Below are 12,245 nucleotides of genomic sequence, written 5' to 3' on the forward strand. Positions count from 1 at the left end.
TCAAGGAGGTAAGAGGGATGGCTTGTAGACAAAGGGCCTTCTCGGCAGCTGCCCCCAGACTATGGAACGCCCTCCCAACTGAAATTCGCCTGGCGCCGACACTGATGATATTTCGACGCCAGGTCAAAACCTTCCTGTTCCAGAAGGCTTTTAATTGAAATAACATTAACTGTGGGTCTTAATGATGGCAATTTTAATTGTATTTTTAATTGTATTTTAATTGTATTTTAACTGTATTTTAATCATTTTATTTTATTGCATTGAATTTTAATTGTTGTGAGCCGCCCAGGGACCTTTGGGTAGAGTGGGCGGCATATAAATTAAATAAATAAAATAAATAAATAAAATAAATTCAGGTTGCTCAGCTAAGGCAGGTGGTTCACTGCTCTAAGTCTTAAGATGGCATTGTGCATGGTGACTGAGGATGATGGAAGCTATAGTCTATCCACATGTGGGGATCCAAAATTGGAGCCGTTGAACTAGATGAGGTTCCTTTTCCCATCCATCGCACTTCCCTTTTTTCAACACAAACATGTGGAGTGGGAGTCAAAAATGTTTGCAAAAACGGCTGCCCTCAACACCTGGCCATACAAAAAAGGCCAGTTGGGACTTATGTCGTCCTATAAAATTAGCCTCTCCCGTGCCTAACAACTGGAGTGTTTTGTGGATGCGCTGCACTTCTCATGCAAGTTCAAAACCTTGACGGAAGGTGACTTAAAATCTCAGCGGAGGGAGAAGGCGCCAATTGAGGTGGAAACCATGCGGGAATCTGGCGGTTCGTCAGGAAAATCCCACCCTGAAAAAGCTTGGAGGCGTCGTTTTACGTCCTGGGCGCGACTGCTTCTGCTTTCTCCATCGGATCCGAAGAGAATTCACACAGGATCCCTTCTCCCGGGCTCGTTGAGTTTAGTTCGAGAGGAGGAATGCAAGGGCAAGACAAAGCAAAGGGAGGAAGGTCTTCTCGGCGTTGCTACAACCAAAAGGCTCGCTTCACGCAGCCGTGGCGTCCCTGGCACCCAAGCAAAGCAAACGTCAGTTTGTTTAACAATCGCCGAGTATAAAATGCTCCAATCAACGAGGAGGCTTGCGGCGGGGGAAGGAAAGGCGAAGCTTAGCGAAAGGCCAGCACAAGTTGAGGATATTTCCTCGCCGATCTCCCCCCTCCCTACACGTCTGGTTCCCTGGGGTGGCTCAAAAGCAAAATACACGGGGAGGAGAAAGATCGATGCTCATGGTTTCCTTGGAAGAAAAACACCCCCGCCCCAAAGCCTAGATTCTCTTTCCACCCCTTCATTCTCTACCTCTGGGAGCTATGGCTGATAGCTTGAGGCGATTAGTCCACAACGAGTCGTGCAGGATTTTACAAGAGAAGCTGGAGAGTTGGTATAAAGATTATCACGTGAGTGTGCCGCAACGCGTGGTTGATAAAGGTTTGTTGTCCTCCAGCAGAATGGATGCGAAGGCAGTGTCCTTGCTGTGCTGTTCCATCTTGTAACGCACCGTGGAATCTTTACTAGACATTCTTTCAAAGATGAAATGTTTTCATTTACTTTTAGTGTATGTGATTAAAACAAAGCACTCAAGAAAGTATTGTGACACTAAGTCAGTTGAGCTTTCATGTACTGTATTACAATTCACTTGTTTCTAAAGACGTGGATTGTAATCCAAGAAAGCTGACAGTGAAATAAATCTGTTGCTCTTTAAGATACCACGATACTTTGTTTTCATTTATTTATTTTTGCTTTTTTTTTGTTAATTGTCAGAGTATTTCACTGTTGTCTTCGCATTACAACTGCAGCTTGTCAAGTTCTAAATTGTCCCTTAAAAAAGCAATCAAGATCATTTGGAAAACGAACCTTTCGATCACTTGAGGATCTAAATGTAAGAGATTTAGCATTGAAATCAAACCCGGAGTTGTGAATTCATGGTGTTGCTCCCATAAGAGACGTTTATGGTAGAAGAAGAAGCTGCATTTGGTGGCTTTAATGATGTGTTGGAGACCTCTAGTGATTTCCTGGGAAGTTTTCCCTGGAAAACAGTAACTAAGGACGCTAGTTTTCAGCTCCAAGTAGATAGGCACACTGTTGTGGTTTCCACAGTTACACAACCTAGCAGGACTATGGTACAGGCGGAAGGTATTAAGAGAATAGGAGTGTTTTGCAGAGCATTGTTATACTGAGCCTCTCCTGTTCTTGCCTGCCAGTTTGTGAGTACTGTAGTTCCCCCCCCCATTAGTATAATAAACCTCATTTTCCAAAATAAGCTCACACTATGTTGAAAAAATTTCTATTTCTGTTGCAGAAAATTGTCATGGGGCTCATTATTTATTATTTGTCCTTTAATATTGAAATTGTGCTATTATGTAGAATGTTATGGATCTCACACATTAGAATTCTTTTCTTTCTTACATTTTTATTCTGGTACTCCTCCAAGTTGCTCAGGCCTGTTTGCTTTAAGTTTATCCTTACAAGACCTCTGCAAGGTAGGTTAAGTTGAAAAATATCCATTAGTCAAGATCATCTAGCGGGTTGGAATTGTGTCCCACCCAAGACTGGAAATAATAACAACAACAGTGCCATCAAGTTCAGTAGCTAGTGTGGTGCAATAGAATGATGGTCTACAACTCAAATATCTTGACCTTGGAAACTCCTTGGTAGGTGACAGTGTTACAAAAGCAGTTCCTAAATATCTCACACATTTTGGGAACCCTGGTAGGGTCACCATGAGTTGGAACTGATTTGATGGCACATAACATATATAAAACACTGTCAAACCAATTCTGACTTACAGGTACCTCCACGTCCTGCAAAAAATTGCAGCTGTTCTGGCTACTATTGTAACTTCCACTAGAACATAATCTGTATACTGACATCATAAAGTGTATCTTGTTGTTTCTCCAGTGGCAGCCACTTTATACTATATTCCTAGATGTGAGGGTTCAAATTTTGCCTCCTCTAGTTTCAACAGAGACACTGGAGACACTCACTTTGGAAAATCAAAACTATGTTTTATTGGAACATGTAACAGCAAGTCCGTATGCTCAGACTCAACTTCTGCATTGCCTCTCGTCGCCAACGGGTCCCACAAGAGCATCCAAAAGTCTTTATTAAAGGAGTTGCAGTTTATGTCATTCCAAGGTCCCTTCGCAAATGGATTACTGCTTTCCATCTCAGCAGTTTCTGCCTCAGGGTTTAAGAACGGGGTGGTCTCTTCATCTCGCCCCTCCGACTCATAAGGATCTTCCTCTCCTCGAAGAGGGCCCCACGGTCCATCAGGTATCCCCTCCTCTGGGCTTCCTCCCGATGCCATAACCAGTGTTCCTTTTCCTCCCTTTCTACCGCCTCCTCTTCCCTGAGCCGCCTGTGCCACTCTCTGGCTTCTGACTCACCCCAGTAGGAAGGACATGGTGGCAGCCCCCCTTCTCCGTCTGTAATCAGCTTCTTCCCTGGGGACCTGCACCTTCTCCCATTTTCCAGTCCATGGGTCCTCTACCCATATCATTTCCCAACCCCCTGGTATTATGTCCACCTCCACTTTTATATCCCCCATTCCCACCTCTATGACGGACCTCCCTCTTTCTCCTCTTCCCGCCAAGACACTCCCAGTCTGAGTAGTCACTGTCATCTTTGACAGTTCCCGCTCTAATTCCTGTGTATCAACTCCCCGCAGTATACAGTAGTCTTGACAGGTGGTGTAGGCGGGTCTGTCTGCACCTCTTGTTCCTTTTTGAGGGAGGATGACACTCCGGCAAGAGCTTCTACCCTCTCGCCTTGCGTCTCACACGAGACCATACTGATTTCCTCCTCACAGTGTCATTTCTGCATTTTCGTTTATGAAAACTGAGGCTTGTTAATTTTTTGTATCTACACTATTTGAACATAGCTTTTGTTCAGCAGATTGCTGAACTATGATACAAAATCCTATTTTTAGTATGGGTTTAGAACCACATATGTATGGCAGTGCTTGATTACATTTGACGACTGATAAATGTGAACTGATACAGAAGAAAAGTATTATGAGACAATATGACAGGGTTCTGACTATGGTGCTGCACTTGTGATGGGTCATTCATACATATAAGTCATCATCTTAAAAATGAAATGATGAACATGCCTGTGTGTATGAAATTTAGCATCCAGCTCACAGGGTTGTCTTTCAGCGGGTTGTATACAGCGTACATTTAGTGCAAATACTTTCATCTGGATAGATGGATTTAAAATATTACACCTGATTAGACTTTGAATAAGTATAAATACTGCTTGGCAGTAGATCTTTTTAGTATACACATTAATAGAATGAGGAAAAATTAGGTGTAAACATAGTGTAACTGCAAAACTAAGGTGTAGACCAAAAGTAGTTTCCTCTGCCAAGCTTCTGGTTTATTAAGTTAGGGTATATCCAGATGGACCTTTTCCTCTGTAGTCTGCTGTGTTGGTACAATCTATGAACTATGACAGCTAAAACTATAATCCTTGAGTATTCATGCAAGAATACAGTTAAGGAATTGAAATCTTCCCATGAAAGTGAAAGCAGATTTAAGCTGAATTGAACAACTTGTGACACACCAGTTGTGGTTGGACTGCAACTCTCACCAGTCCTTGACAGTATAGCTAATGATGGAAGATGCAGTCCAACGACTTCCTGAGGGCCACAAGTTGCTTATACCAGATTTAGATCTTCGTCCCTCCTTGCAAAATGAATGCAATATACCCTTGAAAGAAGTTACAGTAGAAGTAAGGCAAGCACAGTGAAGCAACATAGCCTGCCGGCAGGTTTTCTCACTAATATGCATACTGTTATTTAAAAGATACCATCTTGTGTTGTATACATTAAAGAGTCCTCACATGGTTACTGAGGAGCAGAGCTGCATGATGTCCTGCCAGTCAACACTATAGAAATCCACAGGTAGCAATTCAGTGTGTGCTAATCTGTTTCTTTGGTCCCTATACTACTTGCAGTATGTGGTGTTCCCCCCTCCCTCTTGTAAACATCTGTTTAACTAATTTGTGGTTGTCAGGGGCAAGTCTGAGGAATTGCATGACTTGCAGTCCTGCTTCCTGGGGTGTCCCATACAGATTCCTTTATACTTATGCAATATGAATGGGGATAAAATTAAGAGCAGGTATATAGTGCATATACTGTATATGTTTCTGCCAGTTCAACTGGCATAGTACACCCCCCTCTGTAAATTTTAGTTTGGTGAGGATACAGAAACATTTCAGTTATAAAGGTTCACAGCTCCAGTGCTATCTTGGATGGTACTACTAGGACTAAACAGAATACATTTACCATTCTTGGGCACTGGCATAGGGGAATGCATGGGTGTTATGGCATCCTATGTATATACTGAATTATAGGGAATTATCCTATCTATTTACTGAACTATAGGGAATTCCATTCCATATAGGAAGAAAATTAGCTTCTGTCTTAATTGTAGTTATACTTCTCTAGATCATAGAACTGCATTCCAATAAGTCCAATAAATAAATAAATAAATAAATTACCATTAAACTAGGTCTGCTTCAATGGTCTGAGAATTTGAGAAGTGAAATTTTATAAAGAGGTAACATAAGGGAATACAATTTTCTGGGAGTTAACATGCTAGCATTCCAGTGATGGATCATGGGACTTGAATATAATGCACAAACTATTGTTTACTCGTAACAATACACACATGAAAGCTCTTTATTTTCTGCAAAGAAATGCTGTTTTCTTTGGTATTTTAATTTCTCTTTCTCACAAGCTAATGATGGAATGTTGGTATCCTTTTTGGTCTCAGAGAGCATGATATGCAGAGAAATTAAATTGCTGAAACTCAAATATGGGTTACTTTTTGTCATTGCAAGCCCAGCAAGTGGTTAGCTGGCTGGACAATTATTGCAGCTGTGCTCTTTAAAAAAATAAAATTTGATTTAAATTCAGAGTGAAAATGAGTAAAGAAGGAACAATGGATGCAAAATCAGAGTAACCAAAATGTTTCTGATTTTCAGATTAACTCATGTGATCAGAATTTGACTCGATGCTGTGAAGTCATGGAATTGAACTCCATGATCCAGGGGCAACTTTTCACAATCCTTAATCAAACATGCCAAGAAGGTGAGGCAGTTGCTCTGGGCTTTGTGTACAGGGGTAATGTGTAAATGTGCCTTGTAGGGCATGGCTTGCTCATGCACAAGCTTTTAAAGCATTTATTCATACATACCTTCTCTCTTTTTTTAATATTTTAATATTTGTTCACCCAGGTGGACATTATGCAGGTGTGGAAATAATAAAATCTCGTCTTCTGCCCTGGCTGGGAACTTGTTTTTCTAGTCCTGTTTCTGGAAGGCCATTTGAAACAAGCTCTTCTCTCTTGCAGGTACGATAAATAATTTTTAAAACCTTGACATAATGAGCAAACCATAAGTTTGAATGCTTTGATTTAGATACTGTTTTTATTTCTTTCCCCCTCCACTGCCTCATGAAAATTTATGCAGGGTTTTGAGCTGCTGTCAAGCTTATAAAAAGAGAATCATGTAGTAAATGCATGCTCCACAAAGATGTCATTTTACAGCACTTTTTACATTTCAAGGGAGATATCGTGTTATAAGCAGTTCTTAAACCATTTGATTAGTCAGTGAGCCACTTTATTTCCCCCCCCACCAACAACGGATGTAAATACTTTTGATGATCAAAGACATAATTGTTTGTAGAAAGCTGCTATGCTAGATCTCTGTGGCTGTGTTGTATTTTTGTTGAGCGCTTTAATGGGGAAAGTGCCAGTACAACTTGAGGAAGCAGATACGAGAAGCAGCTAGTTTTTGGAGTGTCATTGCTTAATCTGCACTGCGCAGTTCCATTTGGGTAATATAGTTAGCACAGAATTAAGACCATATTACTTCAGGATGTAAGGCAAGTTTATGCAAGTAAATACTTTTGCATCCCACATTTTAAAAAGAAGAGAAACTATACATGTAAGCTCTCTTTAGTAATTCAGTTCCTGTGTGGAGTTCACAGGTCATGAAGGTGCAAGGCAGCCCTGCCCCCCTCCCCCACATCACTTTAATCATGGAAATAAAACAGTTTGAAGGTGGGGAAGCTGCTATGGCTGGAGAAGTTCTCCATGTGAGCCATAAGACCAATTTTGGGGGGTTCTGGCTCATTCAGAGAGTCTACCCAATAATCCTAGTAGGATGCAGGTGGGAGTCTAGCCAGAGATGGAGCATTATCATAATTGCCCAATTGGACTAACTTTTTCTGGGTCTTTGTGTGAATTCAGGGCTGTTATTGCAACAATAATTGGTCAAGACACTAGGTTTCAGGGTATTTTCTGCATGAATTCTTTCTAATGTGGCCTTCCCCAACCTGATGTCCTCTAGAGCAGTAGTTCTCAAACTGTGGTCCCCATATGTTCTTGGACTGTGATTCCCAGAAGGCTTTACCACTTGCTGTGTTGGCCAGGATTTTTGGAAGTTGCAGTTCAAGACCATCTGGGGACACAAGTTTGAGAACCACTGCTCTAGAGGGACTCATGATGTGGAAGACTGATCTAACATACAGTATTGGGTATCTTAATATATTAAACAAATTAAGGTGAAAGATTATGGCAAGAAGTGTTCTGTTAGTAAACTTAGCTACTTAGCTGTTAAACCAGATCATTCATCTTGATCTGGTGATTTAGAGAAAAAAAATACTCTATTGAATGGAATTTTGATGTGATTTGATAGACTATAAACAAAAAGGCTTTTCTGTGTTTCATAAATACAGTGGTGCCTCGCTTAACGGGCGCCCCGTTTAACGACGAATCCGCATAGCGATTAAGTTTTTGCGATCGTTTTTGTGATCACATTGCAATGTTTCTAATGGGAAAAAATCGCTTTGTGATGATCGGTAGCTGTTTCGCTTACCGATTTTTGCATAACGATGATTTCCCAACAGCTGATTGGCGGTTCCAAAATGGCTGCGGGTAAATAAAATGGCCGCCCGCTGTGTTTTTGCCTGGATTCCTCGCTTACCGGACAGCGAAAATGCTGGCCGTATGGAGGATTTTCGCATAAAGGTGAGTTTTTTGCCTATAGGAATGCATTAAACCGGTTTTAGTGCATTCCTTTGGGCTTTTTTATTTCGCATAGTGACGAATCCGTATAGTGACGATTTTGGCTGCACAGATTATCGTCGCTATGCGGGGCACCACTGTAGTTGATCAAGACACCATTTCTCCAGAGATTTTTTTCCCAGAAAAAAAATGCTATAGCTTTATTCATTCTCTTTAGCATAGCTTCAACATCTACCACAACATTTCCAATATGTGTAAGAGAATTTTATCTTTAAACAAGGGGAAGGTTTAATTTATAGGTTTTAGTTTCCATGTTTATACTTCACTGTAGGAATCCCTGGAGAAAGACAGAATGCTTAAGGAATTGGCTAGCTCTCGGAACCATGAAATACTGCAACTGGAAAAAGAACTGAATGCCACTCATTTACAGCTCAGTCTTGTACAGCAAGAGTAAGACAATTAACTATTTTCTTTCCCCTCCTTTCTGCTATGTTTTGTATGAATTTTGAAAGTATTTAATCTTGATATTAATAAAAGATAGTTCATGAATATATAAAGCCATTTGAGTTTACAAAGTATCAAATATGTATTGTGTGCTTATTATCCTAATTGTGTGCATACAGTGGGGTCTTGACTTAAGAACGGCTTGAGTTAAGAACATTTTGACTTAAGAACCGCTCTCATAGGAAAATATTGACTTGACTTAAGTACTTAGATTTGAGTTAAGAACTGAAAAAAAACCCACGTGGGAGGCAAGGAAAGTGCAAAATGTGAACTTTCAGTTAACTGTTGGCCAGTGAAAAGGGTGCCTGTCTGCTTCCTCACTCCTCCCAGCGTTTAGAGAGTGGATTGGGAGACAGTCTTCAGACTGCCTGGTACTGTACTGCCTGGACTGTATTTTCCCTGCCTTCCCTGAACCTTTCTTGACCTAAGAAAAAAAAAGAAACAAAATATCCCCCTCTAGTGGTTGAAGGCGGAATAGCAGCTTCCCATTAGTTTCTATGGACGGAAAAGAGCAGATACGGATCAAATGGTTTTCAATGCATTCCTATGGGAAATGCAGATTTGACTTGAGAACTTTTTGACTTGAGAACCGCCTTCCAATACGGATTAAGTTCTCAAGTCAAGACCCCACTGTACAAGGAACAAGGATGATTTTTTTAAGATAAGTATGATGTCTGTGTAGAAAAAATATTTATAAAATGATTCTCAGAAATCTAATTTCTTAGGTAAAACAACTAAGTCTTGTGGTACTTTAAGACAGTGTAGGTGTTATTTTCCACCAAGTCACTCCTGACCTCTGGTGACTCTGATAGGATTTTCAGGATTTGTGAGATGTTTTTACTGTTGCCATCCCCAATGAATGTCTATGGCCAAGGGGGATTTGATCTCACATCTTCTGTGTACTAAGCCAACACCTAGTCAACTACACCACAATGGCTCTTGTCTGAAAATCTAACAAATTTTATTTGCATAAGCTTTTGTGAACTACAATCCACTTCATTGGATGCATGGAGTATTGCCTCTGTTGATAAATATTTATAATGATCTTGAACTGAATTGCTGGAAGGGGTATTATGGATCATTGAGTCCAGCCCCTGTCAAAAAGGCTCAGTGGGGAATCAAACATCCCAACCTCTAGCTCCGCAGCCAGATGCCTAGATCACTGAGCTACATGCAAGAGTGGGAGGGGGGAAGTGTTGGAATAGAAATGCAAATGGTACAAATCCTAGTGATTATTTTAACAATGATTGATAAATATTAGTGCGAAGGTTATGATATAACAGCTTAGATCAGTAAATTTATAGAAGAAACATATTTTTTCCAATCCAAATGTGCTGGTGAAATGCCAGAGTCCACTCAAACTCCAAGAGGTAAGGCCTTTGTTATTATCTAAATTAGAAGAAACGGAAGCAAACTCTTGATGAATTTTTGTTCACCTGTTCCCTTTTGGAATATGTCTTTTAAGTCTTTTGTTACGTGATAGCTAATCAGAGGTCAGAGAGAGAGAGAATGAAGTGTTCCATGCTTTTTGGGAATATTACACTTATGTTGTCAGATTTGTGTTCATGTATTATTTTGCGTAGAGACCAGCCTATTTGCCATACATAAAGTCATTAGGGCATTGAAGGGAAAGAGTGGCAAATGTTGCATTGGAGACTGTGGAGACTCTGACCTTAGTATGCAAGTGTAAAATATAGTGGTGCCTCGCTTAACGATTGCCTTGTTTAGCGATGAATTCGCATAACGATGTGTTTTTTTAGAAAATAATATGCACCGTATAACGATGTTTCCTATGGGCGATTTTCGCTTAGCGAAGTTTGGGACCATGCTTCGCATAACGAATGCGATTTTAGGTCCCCTGCTTCACTTAACGATGTTTCTTTTTTCAATTAAAAAAGTGTCTTAGAAGGGTCAAAAATGGTTCTAAATGGTTGGATTCGTTAGAGGACCCCACAAGTCATGTGCAAACCTGATTTGGCTTTGATCTGACTTTTCGTTAATTTATGGTGAATTTTTTTTTTTGGCCCATAGGAACCAATGGACCTGTCAAAATCTGACAGCTCCATGCTTTCCTATGGGGGAGAAAACAATTCACCATAAATTAACGAAAGTTCAGATCAAAGCCAAATCAGGTTTGCACACGACTTAGGGGGTCCTCTAACGAACCCAACCATTTAGAACAGTTGCTGAGGCTTCCTTAATTTTTTGTGAATTTTTTCTTCCCCCATAGGAAATAATGGAGCTGTCAGATGTTGACAGCTGTCAAAAGTTGGGGGGAAAAAATTCACCATAAATTAACGAAAAGTCAGATCAAAGCCAAATTAACTTTTGCATCCGTTTTAGAGGGTGCAGAAGCTAATCCAAGCATTTAAAATCATTTTTGACCCTTTTATGACACAATTTTGCAGAAATTGACTTCGCAAAGCCATTGAAATGTATTGAGTCAGCTTCAATACATTCCAATGGAGGAAACATTGTATCGTTTAACGATGTTTCCTATGGGTTTTTTCGCTTAAGGATGGCAATCCGTGCCTATTGGAATGGATTAACCAGTTTCCAATGCATTCCTATGGAAAATGGTGTTTCGCATAATGATGTTTCACATAACTTTTTTTTTTGGAACCAATTAAAATCGTTATGCGAGGCACCACTGTATGTCCAAGCATGATACAGCCTTTGCAGACAAAATATAGGTTCTTCATCGTGGTCTTCTGTGTAAAACTGTTTTTATATATATTGTTGTATGTTTTTTGTAAGCCACCTAGAGTGGTCTTAATCGACTAGATAGGTGGGATATAAATAAAATCAATCAATCAATCAATCAATCAATCAATCAATAAATGTCAAATATCATCTCATAAAAGTCTGCATACTTGCTATATATATCTGTTGAAAGCTATGGTTCACTGAGCATGCTAGCAGAATTTGTGCTTTTGCCTTAGAAATAGATATCCTAGTGCTGATTTCTTTTGTAGCCTTGCAGAAGCTCAGCTGGCTCTTGAAGGAACAAAGGCCAAATCAGCCACCACTCTTTTGGCAGCAGAGGATGAAATTATTCAGCTAAAAGCAGAGTAAGAAAAATATTGTCCCAGGGCTGTTGATGTTTATAAAATGGCTAGCAAAGTTATTTATAGATATTTTGTATGTGTGTATATCTGGTATCCTGTGGATAAAACTTGTGGAGTCCCACCTTAGCAGTGTTAAATGAGGCACCCAACCTTGTTCTGTGCTTTCTTCAGACTGTATAATCTTGATTATTTGTTATACTTGGCTGGTTTAGTGTACCCTTCCTCATCCTTATCTTCTCCAGATTTAATGGGCTTCAGGTTGTGTGTTTATTCACCATTGGCCATGTTAAATGGGCAGATAGTAGCTGCAATCTAAAAGGTCTGGGGGACACCAGTTTGTGGAAGATTGCTTCAGACTAATCGTTCTCAACCTTGGGTTTCCAGATGTTCTTGGTCTAAAACCCCCAGAAGCCTTTACCACTAGTTGTGCTGGCCAGGATTTCTGTGAGTTGTAGTCCAAGAACATATGGGGACCCAAGGTTGGGAACCATTGCTTTAGAAAATGCTGATGGATCTTCCCATTGAAATAAGACTTCAAAAACAGCTGCGAAGGAATTTGTTGGCTTGTACTAAAAGTAACAATGCATTATGCAATTGGTGCTTCAGTTGGTTTAAATTAGTGGCTTCTAGACTTAGGA

At 40.2% G+C, this 12,245-nt stretch overlaps 1 protein-coding gene across 6 annotated transcripts in view; it reads left to right on the plus strand.

Annotated features, from left to right (window-relative positions):
* SPATA18 (spermatogenesis associated 18) overlaps positions 1–12,245 on the plus strand; it is a 37,108-nt gene that overhangs the window by 5,699 nt on the left and 19,164 nt on the right. For 2 of the 6 annotated variants that reach the window (XM_073001267.2, XM_020792492.3), the window contains exons 1-5: positions 852–1,399; positions 5,991–6,096; positions 6,243–6,358; positions 8,367–8,485; positions 11,515–11,610. In XM_073001267.2, the coding sequence (XP_072857368.2) occupies positions 1,313–1,399; positions 5,991–6,096; positions 6,243–6,358; positions 8,367–8,485; positions 11,515–11,610 (524 nt within the window). In that variant the 5' untranslated portion in view covers positions 852–1,312. Of the gene's footprint in view, positions 1–851; positions 1,400–5,990; positions 6,097–6,242; positions 6,359–8,366; positions 8,486–11,514; positions 11,611–12,245 lie in introns of those variants that run through there. The other 4 variants (XM_078394669.1, XM_020792489.3, XM_073001268.2 and 1 more) reach the window with 3 other exon arrangements.

Source organism: Pogona vitticeps, chromosome 5 (genome assembly GCF_051106095.1).
Source record: "Pogona vitticeps strain Pit_001003342236 chromosome 5, PviZW2.1, whole genome shotgun sequence".
NCBI classification, from domain to species: domain Eukaryota; kingdom Metazoa; phylum Chordata; class Lepidosauria; order Squamata; family Agamidae; genus Pogona; species Pogona vitticeps.